At 38.6% G+C, this 16,822-nt stretch overlaps 1 protein-coding gene across 8 annotated transcripts in view; it reads right to left on the bottom strand.

Annotated features, from left to right (window-relative positions):
• Positions 1-16,822, bottom strand: part of GOLGA2 (golgin A2) — a 61,807-nt gene that overhangs the window by 25,571 nt on the left and 19,414 nt on the right. For 4 of the 8 annotated variants that reach the window (XM_072430540.1, XM_072430537.1, XM_072430539.1 and 1 more), the window contains 5 exons: positions 14,172-14,279; positions 11,625-11,665; positions 11,120-11,183; positions 10,310-10,363; positions 9,065-9,148 (listed from right to left, as the gene is read on the bottom strand). In XM_072430540.1, the coding sequence (XP_072286641.1) occupies positions 9,065-9,148; positions 10,310-10,363; positions 11,120-11,183; positions 11,625-11,665; positions 14,172-14,279 (351 nt within the window). The remainder of the gene's footprint in view (positions 1-9,064; positions 9,149-10,309; positions 10,364-11,119; positions 11,184-11,624; positions 11,666-14,171; positions 14,280-16,822) is intronic. The other 4 variants (XM_072430543.1, XM_072430542.1, XM_072430538.1 and 1 more) reach the window with 3 other exon arrangements.

Raw genomic sequence — 16,822 nt, forward strand, 5'->3', positions numbered from 1 at the left:
TGAAATCTTGCAGAGCCTGCAATGTCCCCCTGCTCAAGACAGCACAAGTACAGGCCCGTCTGCAGTTTGCCAATGAACATCTGAATTATCTGGAGGAGAACTGGGTGAAAGTGTTGTGGTCAGATAAGCGCTAAAATGAGCTCTTTGGCATCAACTCAACTCACCGTGTTTGGAGGAGGAATGCTGCCTATGACCCCAAAAACACCATCTCCGCCGTCAATGAAGGTGGACACATTATGCTTTGGGGGTGTTTTTCTGCTAAGGGGACAGGACACCTTCACTGCATCGAAGGGACAATGGACAGGGCCACATACCGTCAAATCTCGGGTGAGCACCTCCATCCCTCGGCCAGGGCATTAAAAATGGGTCGTGGATGGGTATTCCAGCATGACAATGACCCAAAACACACGGCTAAGGCAACAAAGGAGTGGCATCAAGAAGAAGCACATGAAGGTCCTCAAGTGGACTACCCAGTCTCCAGACTGGTTGATAGGGGATCAAATACTTATTTCACTCATTACAACACACATCAAGCTCTGACTTTTGAGCACTGGGTTTTTGAAGGTTCTTTTGTTGTTGTTATTCTGTCTCTCACACCTACAATAAACCTACCATTACAATTAAAGGCTGGTAATTTCTTTGTCAGAGGGCAAACAAAATCAGCAGGGGATCAAATACTTCTTTCCCTCACTGTATGTGATCTGGGAGTGACAGATGTGTGGAGGGATTGTCATCCTGTGGCGAGAGATTACACATATTTTTCCTATCCACACTCCTCTTACTCTTGTTTAGACCACATATTCGTTTCTAAAACTCTTCTTCCACAAGTGATGGATTCTGGAACATGGCCTGGTTTGATCATGACCCTGTTGACATGTGTAACTCCTTTTTTTTCCAATGACTTTCCCAACTACTTGGTGTTTAAATGACTCTTTCTTATCATACTCTATCATACTCATATCCTACCCTATCATACTCTATCATACTCTCCCATAGTATCTGATTTGATTGCACAAACTACTGAATATTTCAGACTGAATTCTGGCAGTGATTCTTCTCCTATGGTTCTATGGCATGTTTATAAAGCAGTTATGCGTGTAATAATTCGGCATGCAACCAGATGCAAAGCGTGAACATACACAACAGTTTAGTAAATTGGAGGCGGAATTAGCTGTTTTTTCTGGATCATTTAAGAAGCATCCCATCTCAACGTAATAATGTAATATTGTGGAAGGTGCATCTTCCAAAATTGTCTTCTGAACATGCAGATTTATTAGGTGCGGATATAACTGATTTGGAAGTACTGGCTGCTATTAAACCACTTAAAGTTGGTAAACGGTGTGGTCCAGATGGGTTCACAGCTCTCTTTTATTAAAAAAAAAAAAGGCTGATTAAATTGTTCCACAGTAAACTACTCTCTATAATTTGTTTAAATCCTCTTGATTTCTTGGATTAGCTATGTTACAGGCACAGGTGGTGATGATCCCTAAACTGGATATGGTCCTTCCTAATTGGGCAAATTATAGGCCCATTGTGCTGCTCAATATAGATCTTAAAATTCTAACTAAAGTATTGGCTAATACATTGAATGGGTTTTTACCTTCTTTGATCCATAAGGGTCAAGTTGGCTTTGTACCTGGGTGTCAAGCTTCTGATAGTATCCATTGTACATTGTTAATTATTTAGCTAAACAACCCAATCAAAAGCTTATGCTTCTTTCTTTGGATATGAATAAAGCTTTTGATTCGATATCATGGCAGTACCTAAAATTCATGAGTGGAATTTGGGCAAAGCATTTATTTCATGGATAGAAGCTACTTAGCACTGTCCAACCGCAATAGTTAAATACTGTAGTTATACGTCTGAACCATTTACCATTGCTTGAGGCACCAGACAGGGGTGCTCTTTATTTCCGTTGCTCTTCGTTCTGGCACTGGAGCCTTTTGCAGCATGTATTAGACAGAATGAGGATGTTCCAGGGTTTCAAACTTTACAATATACCCATAGGATTTCATTATTTGCAGATGATATTTTGGTATATATTACTTCCCCCCCCATGTTTCTTTGCCTTCAATATTACAGATTTCTTCCAACTATGAGACCATCTCTGGTCTTAGATTTAATCCTGCAAAGTCCTTGGCCTTAGATGTGTCCTTATCTTCTGTAGATATGGATATCCTCCGAGCTAACTATCCATGCAATGGGTCAAAATGTTGCCCTCTCTTGGTATTCAAGTTGTCGCCAATCCTATGGATTTATTTAGGCTAATTATGTTCCTCTGCTTAGGTCACTTTGTCCTCTTTTGAAATCTTGGAATTGGAATGCCTCATATTTACTTGTTCGGACAAATACACGCTATTAAAATGACTTTTTTGCCCAAGATCCTCTACCCAATGAGGGTTCTTCCTATACTTTTTCCTTATAATGTTTGTCAGATTTTACAAAAAAAGGTTTTGAGATTTGTTTGGGGATCTGGAATTTTTCGAATCAAATTTTTCTGCCTAATCTGTCAGGTGGTCTTGGAGTACCTCATTTGTATTCCTACTATAATGCTTCCCAAATAACACCTGTTAATGCTATCCATAACAAATACTGTCCCTTATGGGCGCTTATAGAAGCAACTTTTGCACATCTGATATCTTTATCTAATCTGATCTGAGGCCCTCCATCTTCTAGATCTAAAGATGTGAGTCAGTTTATGGTACATATGTTAAAGATATAGGATTCAGTTAGGTAGAGAGCGAAACATATCACTGTAGATTGTGCATTGTTGGACTTATTCAATAATCCCGTTTTTCGATCAGGTCTTGTCAATAAAACTTAATATTTATGGTGGACCCAACATAACCTTACCACTGTTGGTTCTATGTTTTCCACTTTGGGGATACATTCTTTCTTAAGGAGAAGTACGAAATACCTATTAAATAACTTTTTCATTATTTGCAAATACGTCACTTTATTTCTATTTTTTTCTTGATTTTCCTGATTCTCAGTTCCCTTTGACTATTAGTATGTTCCAACAAATCTGTAGCGATAAACCATATACGACAGGTGCTATATCCTTTTTGTAAGATTGTTTTGTGACTTCATGGTTTAATAAACCTTTATCTTATCTATCGGCTTGGGAAAAGGAACTCTCCTTTGTTTTCACTGAGGGAGATACCTAGAGCTTATTACACACTATTTCCAAAAGTTCCAGAAATGTACTTGTTCTAGAAAACTCTTATAAAGTTCTTGTGAGGCGATATCTAACTCCTTCCTGGATAGCACGTGCATTTCTATCTTTGTTGCCAAATTGTTTTAGAGGGACACCTCTGTTCTATGCTTTAATTTAGGTAAAGATCTGTTACATGCTTTGTTTCATGTTCCTTTCCCTAATGTCGATAGGAAGTCGACCACCCTTATTACACACATTTTTATGGCTACCAAACAAACTATTGCATCTGCTTTGAAAACTTCTGTTCTCTTCTGTTCTGTTCTAGAATTTAGGAATCGTATGCATGGTACAATGGTTGATTAAAAAGTTACTGCTATTGTTAATGATACTCATTACATACATCAATTTTTAGCTGTTTGGCAACCCTGGTTAGATTAATATTTGCCTTCCCTGAGAACTTTTTCTCTTCATTCTATTTGAAATATACTTACCCTTTGAAGTAACAGGACTTCTTGCTTCCCCCCATTCTCCCCTTTATTTTTATTTATTGTTTTTTTATTATTATTATTTTTGTCTCAACCATTTGAGTTTTTCTTTTTTTAAAATATTTCTTATTGTAAAGTTTACATGTAACATGTCCTGTGTGGATCCCAGTGGTTTTGTATTTCTGTTTTCTATTTGTTATGTGTTTTGTTTGTGCTGTTGGCAAGTTCTGCTTGGTATTTCGATACATTATTTCAATAAAAACCTTTGTACCAGAATATACCTCCCCATTTAGTATGTTTGAATGCAACCTGGTAAGCAGGCTGGGTACAGCCATGCCAAATTTATGTATAATGCTTTATTATACCGATCAGTGGCTCCAATCATGTTCCCATTAGGACATTTTACTATATCCTACAACTTTTCTGTCCGCCAGGCTCTACTCACTGGAGGGTTAATGGTCATGGAGGAGGCCCCAATGCAAGTTCTCTTGTTTAGATGTGCCTGTTTTTAAAAAAAAATGTTTTTTTGCTTGCCTACCCTCCCTTCTTCCCTCTGGGTTAGACCTGTTGGTTTGGATGGAATGTCTAGAGCAGGGGTCGGCAAAGCACTAGGCCATTTATGGGGTGGGCGGGAGCACACTAGGCCGGACCTGTCATAATGGCTCGCCCACCACCAGCGAACGCCTGCTGAAGTGAAATCCCTCTTCTCCGTATGCATTGCGGAGGAGAGGGATTTCCCTTCAGGGAGCCTCCCCTATTTACTGTGCCGCCGGAAGAATTAGCGCCGGCCGCAGTAAATAGGGGAGCCACTGCAAGGAGGCGGCTCCAGCGGCTTCGGTAGTTCCTAACGCCCCCTGGCCGATCCGCCAGCAACAAGCAGCTCCATACTCATCTGCACAAACACTCCCTTTGCCCTTACTACATCAGTAATAGACCCGGATGGTTGCTTCCTAATTTTTCAGCGAAGGAAAGGGACAAGGGAAATGATTCTATGTACCTTATACGCACCTTACTCTTCTCAACTCCCTTTTTTTGAAACATGACTCTGTCCTACCTATCTGCTGATAGCCTGTGACTTCAATCTGTCTCATACCCCATCGCTGGACAGACTTATGGTAGACCCAAACTCCAGCCTGCTGAGCACATAACGTGTGTAAGCAGGTTTCTGCAAACTTATGCATAAATATCAACTTTTTGATGAATGGTATCTTACTCGTGCCACCAACTGGTAATTCACCTTCTACACACCTGTGCACAAAACTCATATACAAATTGACTATTTCTTTGTTAACACTCCAATTTTGAAAGCCCTAACCTATACAGATAATGGTCCGATAAGTTGGTCTGACCATGCCCCTATTACCCTGAAAGCAGACTGTGAGACCACATGCAGTAGGAAAAGTCACAGGCGGTAATAATATCTACTTACTAAAAAAAATACGCCGACTAAAATTGGCTCTTCAAGACACACTGATTGTAAGTTATCCCGAAAATACCCAATCAGTCTCAAAGGCCTTAATGTTGTGGGAAGCTCATAAAGCGGTGATTAGGGGGCTTTTTTTAGCGGAATCCTCCAAACTAAAAAATTGTAAAATAAAACAGCATTCTCTCCTTTTAATTGACTTACACAAGCTTGAGCAAGCATTATACGTGGGCCCCCACGATTTATCATCTCACCAACTTAAGAAACTGGACCTAGACATGACAGAATGGTGTCCTTGATGTATCTCAGACAGAAGTATTATGATAAAAAGAAACAAATCAGATACATTTTTAGCATACCAAGTCAGGGATCAAATATCTAAAACCACCCCAATATCACTTTGTGATGGTTCCGGGAGGCTTCAATATGACCCAGAGGTTATAGCTACAATTATTCGGGGACTACTTCTTGTATATATATACTCGTACCTATATTCTACAGTACATAACATCCAAACAAGAATTGCCTCTAGTATACCTATCCGTATAGGTGATTACCTTCACAACTGTGCCCTCCCAGTCCTGGAGAACTCCGTAGTTGAAGCCCTTAATAAGCAGATAACAGGGTAAGAAATACTGGCAACTATGTCTATCCTTCCCCATCATAAAGCTCCCAGCCCCCAGGGTTTCTCATACAGCTATTACAAAACATATGCACCCATTTTGGTTCCACACATGAATATTCTATATATTAGCTTTCGGGGGGTATCCCCAATTCCAAGAAGCATTGCTTCACTCATAAATTTCAGCGTTCCCCAAGACTGGTAAGGACCTGCAAATTCCTGCCAGCTACCGCCCCATAGCCCTTCTCAACAGTGGTCTAAAAATTTTTACCTGCACTCTTCCTCCCCACCTAGGGACATATTTGCCCATTGTCATAACCAAAGACCAGGTTGGATTTATGTCAGCCCATCAGGTGGGCGACAATACCAGACGAACCATTAGATTCCTAATAAAATGGACACTGGTGAGGTAATTCTTAGTCTTGACGCTGAAAAGGCCTTTGACCACCTCAGCTGGCCATTTATGATGAAGGTATTAAAATGGGTAGGAATACGGAGGTCCTTCCTGAATGCGATCTTAGCCCTATATTCTTAACTTCCTCATAGTGGAAGTTAAATTTCCACAAACCAACTCCCCACGGTTTCGGAATAAAAATGGCACCAGACAGGGATGTCACCTCACTATTGCTCTTTGCTTTATACATACAGCCTCTTGCAGCTACAATCCGCAGACACCCTGATATTACAGGAGTTTCCTATCAAAACCAAATATTTCACGATAGCACTATGCGTGGATGACGTTCTGTTGACATTCACCCACCCCCTTAATAAGACTAAGATATTGTACGAGTATGGTACCCTCTCTGGATATAAAATAAAGTCAACCAAAACGGAGGCCCTACCAGTGAATAAGTCAGATACTTTAGTCAAGCATCTTAAAGACCACTACCCCTATAACTGGAAGTCAGACTCACTTAAATATTTGGGAGTCCCAACCTACCATACACTTTGTAAAAGTACCCATGTTCCACTACTGTGAGAGGTTTCATCCCTCCTCACGAAGTGGAAATCACTGACAATCACTTTTTTTGGTCACATAGCCCTGGTTAAAATGTCTATTACCAAATGTTCTGTAGCTAATCTTCCATATTATCGGTGACAGTACCTCTGAAGACACTTCAGACAGTACCTCTGAAGAGACTGGAGGCAACAGTGCTAGATTTTATATGAGGATACAAGAAGCACAGGTTCCCCAAAACTGTATAGTGTTCCCTACAAACCACAGGAGGCCTAGTACAACATGCCACATGGCTCGCCCATAGCACAACGGCTTGCTTCTCCATTATGTTTAGATAGTGCACCCTTGTACGAAAAAACTCCTGTCTTACAAGAAGATCGTCCAAAAATTTGAGGTACCTGGTGTCTTATTCCACAGTTACCTACAAATTGGGCACTATACGCAGACATTGATAAAGGATCTGCTATCCCCCCACCTCCTTTGAGAGATGATGCATAGGTGGGCTCTCCCAGAAAGGCTTGATCTCAGGAATTTACCAGGCCCTTCATAAGGAGTCAAACTCCCCAGTGATGACACATGCCTATATGCAGAAGTGACAACAGATCTTAGGTACCTTCCTACCTAAGGTCTGTATAGAAAATAACATGGCAACAAGCCCAGAAAATATTAATTTCAAAATTTACTTTAATAAAAATTAATTATTAATAATAATTAATTATATATTAATATCAAATAATAATGTACTGGTACTTTACCCCGGAGCTGCTCAATAGGATTTTTCCTAGGACAAGTAACCTCTGGAGGTGTGGCTCCGAAGTCGGAACCCTACACCACATTTTTTGGTTTTGTCCACTCACAGCCTCATACTGGCGAATAGTAAATAATTACAAAAGGAGCTGTTTGAACTGCCCATCCACTTAGACATACTGACCCACTTATTGGGACTACCAGTCCGTAAGCTATCCAAACCCAACAAACTTCTAATGGCCAATATACTAACGGAGGCCAGATGCCTTATTTCCAAGTATTGGAAATCTGAGTACCCTCCCACACAAACAGCACTACTCAATCGTATTAGGGAGGTACAGCTCATGGAAAAGCTCACGGCCAGGCTATATGACGGACTTGACAAGCTTGAAGTTATCTATACTCCATGGGAGGCTTTCAGCTCACTCAGCAACGTCAGACCTGAGACAATCCTTGAGCACACCCATCTTTGTAATGGTTATGGCATAGGGGGTCACTGCCCAGTTAGACTAAAGACCCCACCCACCCCTTTTCCCTTACTCTCCTCAGTTTCTTTCCTTCACTCTTTCTTTCCTCCCTATATTTGGTATTCTATTGTTATTACTTAATCAAAAGTCAATACAGCAAGACTTGCTGGTTGTAATATTTACTATTTATAGGTAAGTGTTGAGTGGACAGTATATATATCCGGCAACAAAGAGAAACTAAACATACACGTGGACATCAGTGCCACATTACGCTGTACTCTTATAGTACTAATGTGTCCTAAGATTTTACAAAAAATACAATTGATTTTAGATAAAAATGACATTACATTGAAAAAAAATAAACCAACTGTAAAACAGGATGTTTAAAACCAATAAATAATAAGATTACAATGTTAACTACAGTGATTATTACATATGAGTTGTGTCCTACACGGTGTTAGCTATTGATTAGTGGAGATCATTTGTAGTTCAAGTAAAACTATTTATTGAAAAACTTTTGATTTCATAAAACAGAACTAAGCTAAAGTTTAAAAAACTGCAATCAGACAGGGACCTTTATTGAGGGGACAGGCAATGTTCCTTCTGTAATATAATGACTGTACCTTCCTGATTTTGATCTTCCTCTACCTTCATTGGCTGGACTAGGAGGATGTGCAGCTCAGTGCTTTCCAAATAGAAGGAAGCAATCAGGCAGGTAAATGTGACTTTTTACATCTTCTGTCTCTTTCTGCAAAAAAAAACCTGCCTGATCCAATTTTTTTTTTGCTAAGCCATAGTTTTTCTATAAAAGACTTTGGGACAGCCTAGGTCCTTTCTTCAGGCTTTATATAGATTGTTTTTTGATAGCCATGATATGTTATGATAGCCAGTAAAGGGTATCATTTGAACTACAAAACTTTCTACAGAGAATATTACATAAATTAGTTGACTGCATTGCTAAAACATCTTAAGGTTAGTCACAGGAAGACATGCAACAGCTAACTCTCCAAGCATAGATACTTATGTCCTTGTAAGTCTACATACAAGGACATAAGTAACACGTCATACACATGCAAGAGAGGAATGACTAAAGCGAGTCAACAAAACAGAATAGCAGTCAAAATAATCAAATAACCCAAAACATGGAGGTATAGAAGGCAATGCACCTCACAGGACTCTAGGTGTTAGCATTATTCGTCTCTTACCAATTCCTCTATCTTTTCACTGAGCTGTTTGTTTGTTAAATTACTGGAGTCCAAGGCAGTATACAAATCCTGGAAACGAGACTGCTGTGCATGCATATATAAGGGAGAGAGGATAAGTTGATAAAAGGAAAGGGAAACAATAAAAAGTAACAAAAATCGATTGATTGTCCACATATTCATGCAAACTTTTTAAAGGATAAAAGTGTTTACTTCTATTTGCCACGGCTATAAAAGTTATATTATTGATCAATGGGGGGAAAAAAAAAACTATTGTTTTTATACTGTGTACTATTTGTTATCTTTAACACACAGCTCTGAATCTTCATATACAGTTGAGTTCATGGGTTTCCTGGCAGAAACTAACATTTTTTTGCTGTACGGTCATAACCATTTCATCAAACATTATAATTGGATATGAGTCAATAAAGCTTATGAAAAGGAGTACACCATCATGACTTTGAAGCATGGAGGTAGCCCTCTGCAATTCCTGAGCTAACACGGCAAAGAAAATTTTGTCCAAATGATGGCAAATTTAATAGTGCATCTTAAGAATATTGAAAGGAAATTTGTTTTGACCTACCTATAAGCTGCACATGATGATCACTTGGACATTCTAATATGACAATGTACCTAAACAACCTCAACCCCTTAGTAGCATAATATCATTAGACCACTTTGGGGAGATCTTATACATGAAGTTCATCCTAGATAAAAAAAACAATTACAGAACCTTGAGGGTTTTTTTCGCCAAATAGAATGGGTAGCTTTATCGCACGAAATAATGATAAAAGAAGCCATACAAAAAATTAGGACCTAGGGGGTATACAAACTTTTGCAGAGAATCATTGCATATTATACTTTATTATTATGGTTTAATGGCATTTTGTGATACCTGACGTTTTTTTTTCAGCTTGCTTTAAAAAATAAATGTGTTTGGTCTAATCATATAATAAAAAGGTTCACATTTTACAAATCCTGCAAGGGTTATGCACAAAAGTATTGGTGGAGATGTAACAGAAAGCATCCAGATTTCCTGATTTAGAAGCAGGTGCAAAGACGTGTTCCTGCATGACTGAGATGTCCTACACTACTGAATAGGAGCAGGGAAAAAAAAATTCAATTCAAGTATGCCTCATACAACCCCACTTTATTACTTTAGTAAAAAAACAATGGAAAACTAATTGTTGTGAAAAGGGCAATTTATGACAACCAAGAATAATAAACAGCTAATAGAAAAAAAATTACCTCTAGTTCTGGATTTGTGGAAGAGATGTTTTCCCCATTCACATAGGAATTACTCTGAAATGAAAACCATGATAATTTTTAGATCAGTGTGAGTGTGTACAAACACACAAATAATAATATAGATTAAAGGATTTTTAATGGCCAGATGACAACGTTTACATAGCTATCTGTGGGTAAATACACCTCCTGTAACACTTGTAAATTAATAAAACAAAAGCAGCTGTTACTTTCTCTGTGCCATGTCCAGGACAGTCATTTCATTTTTCCACAAAACATCTTCCCAACTGAAGGTATCCTTTGAGCTCAGGATACCATGAACCCACCTTACATACAATGACACAGTGTGAAGTGTATCTGGTATCAATATAGGTCCCAGTATTCATGTGGTTTAGTCAGGATCCACTCTACCACACTCCTTTTCATCTAGCTTTTTGGTTACAGAAATTTTCTGATTTGGTAAATCCAGTGTTAATGGGATAGTAAATGAGTGGAAATGTTTTACACTGAGCCCTGGGCTACAGCAAAAATCCAACATCCTTCCCTTTGCTTTTCAAAAATAAAAATAAAAACACACAAAAACAAACATTTGTCTGGACTTTCAATTTATTAATATTTTCAACAGTGGACAATCAAATACAGCTAAAAGATGTAGGTATATACACTATCCCCCCCTCAATCCATATTTTGCAGTACTACATTAAAATTTGACCATCTCGCATTATCTTTTCTCTAATATGTGAGTACCACATGTTTCCCATTATATTATGGATTACGTTATGTTTTCTGGACACAAGGAAAAGGTTAACCTACCTGTGACACTAGCCCATTCAGTTGTTCAGAAAGCTGACGCAGACAATCCGTTGAGGAGACAAACCTAGTAAATTATACAAATTATAAGCATGAGTTCTTCCCCCTTTCCCTTTACAATAATATTGCAGTTTACCCTAAGGAAAATTGTACTTACTGCTATTGAGAATATAGGCTAACAAGCTATCACCCAAATTGGATACCCCACTTTTGGAAACTTAATAACTGGCTTCTTATGATTTAGGGTGACCGAGTGAGGGCATCTTAAACCAATTCCCAGCTTTTCCTAGCTGCTCTTCTGCAATTGCAATTTGACTCCCACTTACAGCAGGATATAAGTAACATGCCTGCATTTCAACAGTAAAGTTAGTTTTACAAAGGTTCAGAACCCAAAATGTTCCTTAAAAGCCATGATACAGCCAAGACATGAATCATAATGTTCAGTAACAGTCAAGAGGGTTTTTCCTTTTTTTTTATTTAGGAAATTTACTAGGTAATTTACACTTACTGGTTTCCGTCTGTTGTCACCTTTGTGTCATCGTAGTCATTCTACAGGAGAACAAGAAAATGGGGGCAATTACCAGAAGTGTGGAAAAAGATCAAAAAGAAAGAATTAGAAGAAAGAAACTACAGTACCACCTAATTATCTACCCACAGCCAACATAAGCCAGTACAGCATGCTAAAGCAGGGAGGATTCCCAATGCCAGAATATGATATACAGTAAGGTCCATGAATATTTAGACAACTTTTTCTAATTTTGGTTCTGTACATTACCACAATTAATTTTAAATGAAACAACTCAGTGAATGCAGTTGCAGATGCAGTTGAACTGCAGACTTTCAGCTTGAAGTCAGTGGGTTGAACAAAAAGATTGCATAAAAATGTGAGGAACTAAAGCCTTTTTTTACACAATCACTTCATTTCAGGAGCTCAAAAGTAATTAGACAGTTGACTCAAAGGCTATTTCATGAGCTGGCATGGGCAATACCTTCGTTATGTCATTATCAATTAAGCAGATAAAAGGCCTGGAGTTGATTGGGGGGGGTTGTATATGGAAGATTGACAACATGCGGTCAAAGGAGCTCTCCATGCAGGTGAAATAAGCCATCGTTTTGCTGCAAAAAAAAAAAAAACCCACCCGAAAAATTGCTACAATATTAGGAGTGACAAAAGTACAGTTTGGTACATCATGAGCAAAAACAAAGCACTGGTGAACTCAGCAACGCCAAAAGACTAAACGTCCAGGGAAGACAACAGTGGTGGATGATTGCAGAATCATTTCCTTGCTGAAGAGAAACCCCTTCACAACAGCAAACCAAGTGAACAACACTCTCCAGGAAGTAGGCGTATCGATATCCAAGTCTACCATAAAGAGAAGACTGCATGAAAGTAAATACAGAGGGTGCACTGCAAGGTGCAAGCCACTCATAAGCCTCAAAAATGGAAAGACTAGATCGGACTTTGTTAAAAAAAAAAAAAAAATCTAAAAAAGCCAGCATAGTTCTTGAAAAACATTCGTTGGACAGATGAAACCAAGATCAACCTTTACCAGAATGATGGCAAGAAAAAAGAATGGAGAAGGCGTTGAAAAGCTCATGATCCAAAGCATACCACATCATCTGTAAAACATGGCGGAGGCTGTGTGATGGCTTGGGCGTGCATGGCTGCCAGTGGCACTGGGACACTAGTGTTTATCCATGATGTGACACAGGACAGAAGCAGCCGAATGAATTCTGAGGTGTTCAGAGACATACTGTCTGCTCAAATCCAGCTAAATGCAGTCTAATTGATTGGGAGGCGTTTCATAATACAGATGGACAATGACCCAAAACATACAGCCAAAGCAACCCAGGAGTTTATTAAAGCAAAAAAGTGGAATATTCTTGAATGGCCAAGTCAGTCACCTGATCTGAACCCAATTGAGCATGCATTTCACTTGCTGAAGACTAAACTTTCGACAGAAAGGCCCACAAACAGCAACTGAAAGCTGCTGCAGTAAAGACCTGGCAAGGCATTAAAAAGGAGGAAACCCAGCATCTTGTGATGTCCATGTGTCCAAGACTACAGGCTGTCATTGCCAGCAAAAGGTTTTCAACCAAGTATTAGAAATGAACATTTTATGTTCACCTTTTAATTTGTCCAATTACTTTTGAGCCCCTGAAATGAAGTGATTGTGTTAAAAAAGGGTTTAGTTCCTCACATTTTTTGCAATGTTTTTGTTCAACCCACTGAAATAAAGCTGAAAGTCTGCAATTCAACTGCATCTGAGTTGTTCCATTTAAAGTTAATTGTGGTATAGAACCAAAATTAGAAAAAGTTGTCTGTCCAAATATTTATTGACCTAAATGTAAGTAGCAGGAATTAAACATTACCCACTTCATGCCAAAACAAACACCATCATGGGTTGTAAACATGAAATTGCTTTGCATTGGTGTATCTGCTTATTCAGAGAATGCTAACAAGTTTTTAAACAGCTGCTTGGCACATTGCACTTTAAAATACTGCGCTCACATCTTTCATATTTTTTCTGCAATTCAACACACAACCTGAGGTAAGAAATACCAAGGTTCAAATTAAATTATTTAAAAATCCTAGGGTGCCATAAAAGAAAATAATCATGTTGGAAGATAATGTAGTAGGCTGGTTTGTCCCCTCGACAATATCTTCATAGGTATGTTTATGGAAACATATGGCCAAAACTTAATTTACTCTCTAAAGTGTAAGAATCACTTATTAGAATACTTGTGCTTTAATTATTGGCAAGGACTTTAAGGTTACTGCTTTACATAGATTTATTTACAAAAGATTGTGGTACATACAGGTTTACTGTATGGCAAATAAAACAAGTTTAGAGCATACTGTCAAACTTCTGCAGATTTTTTTCATAAATAAAGCTAGCCTAGAGCAGAACCCACAACACAAAACAATTTCTACAAAGCCATAGCCAAACAGAAGATTTCAGTTTTTAGAGACTTAGATAATAGAGTTAGAGAGAAATATGTTTTAGAAAGGATTGCTAGGAGAATTGTAGTGCAGTGTGTGGTAGCCGCACACCTCAGCCAGCGGGTTATCAAAGCCAGTTTCAGTTGGGGTTTTAGCATTATCGTAGACATCCTCTGTTAGGATTTCAATGTCATGAGCAACATCTTGCTCCAAGATCACCTGTCAAGGTACACATGGGAACATGGATTAGTGATTTATATGAGATCAACACAAGGACAGAATAGATTTGATTTAGAAGACAACAAACTATGATAATGTTAGGACAAAAAAACTAATCAATTTAATCAATACTGAAAGCAAATACAAATTATGCATTGGACAAAAATATCCAAACCATCTATTACCTTGAAAATGCTGAAAATCTGCACATGGTTTTACATTACATTTATACAGTCTACATAACCAATCTCCCCAGTCACTGACTCTTTACAGCTTTCAATCTATTTTCTCTACAGTCAGAAATATGTATGTGTATACAGCTAAACATCACTATATTCAGTGAGAAAGCTATGGCTATGTGATTTACCTTACATAGGAATGAGCATTTCAACATGTACTGAACATGAACTACATGAACAACATGAACTATTGGAAAATTAGGAGGTTTCTGACAAATATTTGTGGGGAGGGCTTGCATAAATTGGTACAAACACTTCAACAGTGTATTCAGCTGTTTGCTGGTAGTTCAGTTTTTGTTTCAATCAGTTTTTTTATTCAAGGAAATTTTACAACATACAAGAACCAGGGAACATACAAGACAATCACCATATAACAATATAACAACCAGGACCTGAAGAAAAAATATATAATGTAGAAGCATGTTTCAATCGAGGTATCTGAAATCTTGGACACATCGCGATGCCTGTAAGAACTAGCAAAAAAAAAAAAACATACGCGTCGTCGAGCATGTCAAAAGTATAAGGGTTAATCCAATTCATAGATAAATGATCCTAAAGTCCATGATGTTATGTGGACCCTTGGTTAACATCAACACTTTTTAAACAAACAAACAAATATTTAAACAATATTGAAATAGCCCTCAGAGGGGGGTAGGAGGGGGACAAAACAGGGGTAGTACGTTTGGACAGTAACTTTCACACTAGGCCAGAAAATTCTTTAGCTAATGTTTCTTTAGCATATATACGACTGGATTTGGGGGGATTCTTTGAACCGGTCCCAAGCTGACCATGTGTAGTTCGGTTGTAAATAGATCATCTTCCACTTGTCTTTGGTTTAGGGTGTACTTAGTACTTTAGAGCCTTGTGTTATTTTTATTATGAATGGCCCCAAAAACTAAAACTAGGCAGGGCTGACAGTGGTTGAGATTTCAGTGTAGCAGGCAGAAGCAAAAAGAGTTAGGAGTTCACTGGAATTTTGTTAGATCAAAATATTTGTGTTGCTTAGGCTGGGTCTACACAGACTGTTTCCCCAGCGTTTAACGTGAAGCTTAAAAAGCCCATGATTGAAATTCATGCGTTTTCAAAGCTTGCCTTTAAATTGCTGGAAAACGTCTATACCGCGTTTTATTTTTGAAACAATTATTAACCCTGCGTTTTAATTTTAAAACGTTACAAGGAGCATTATCTATAACGCTCAAAAACATGCCTCAAGGAAACGCCCTGGTATAGATTAGCTTATTGGAATTTCAAAACTTTTTAATGTCTCAGGTCAGTGGTGCCCAACCTTTTTTTATTCGGGGCCTGCTGTTGGCATTTGGATAAAACTCGAGGGCCACAATGCAAAAAAACATTATGTTTAAAATGTATGTATGTTTAAAACTAGAATAGTTTTAATTTTAAAAGAAATTAAACAGGGTAGCTTGGTCTAATAGGTAAAGTTTTTTGTATCTTGTGATGGCACTGAAGCAATAAAAGGGCCAGTTAGCTACAAGGGTTCCCCACTTATCCTACATTTTATTATGTATTTAATATACAGCTCCCCTTTCCAGAGATATAGGGATTCAGAGAACATAAGTGGACATTATATGTGGCAGGGCACCATAGTATGGTAGGAGTGATAAAACTTTCTTTTCCCTTTCTCTACTATTAAACAGGGTAGCATGATATGACAGCATTGTTCTCCCCAGAGGTTTTTAGCCGGTTGCTCCGCCCGGCTGATTTGAATACCCCGCCCAGCTCTCCTCAGCACCTCTCATCCTCGGATGCACGGATCTCAGTGAGGCTGCTCTGTGCTCTGTGTCATCCATTCAGAGGATTGCTGCTGATCAGAGGTGAGCACACAGTTCCAGTCTTCATGTGAAGGAGACACAGGCAGCCCCGCCCCCATCTCATAGCACGAGCTTGGATTTCTATTTTAAAAAAATCTGCCTGTGAAATGTATCCAGTGTGTATAAAGTCTGCATGTCATTCTGCATCCTCATAGCTCTCTGTGTACAAACCTCCATATCTCCTAAGCTGTATGTCACAATGACCTGTAACTTTCAGGGTGTACAGGGGACCCTCATAGATACTAGTTATTACAATTTCAGGCCCCCAGATTTAAAGAATTTCAAGATATGGGGGTCACAAATGTAAAACGTTGGGACAATTGAACTTTGGGGTCGCTGTTTCAGAGAAAAGTGCAACTAGGAGTCCTAAATTGAAAGTGCAAATTGGGGACCCCGGGGGCCACTAACATAGCAAGGAGCATTGGGGTGGGGCCCCTAAATATATACCTACCTGTCACAAATCTATACCTATGAA

The sequence above is a fragment of the Pyxicephalus adspersus genome, chromosome Z (assembly GCF_032062135.1).
Source record: "Pyxicephalus adspersus chromosome Z, UCB_Pads_2.0, whole genome shotgun sequence".
NCBI lineage: Eukaryota > Metazoa > Chordata > Amphibia > Anura > Pyxicephalidae > Pyxicephalus > Pyxicephalus adspersus.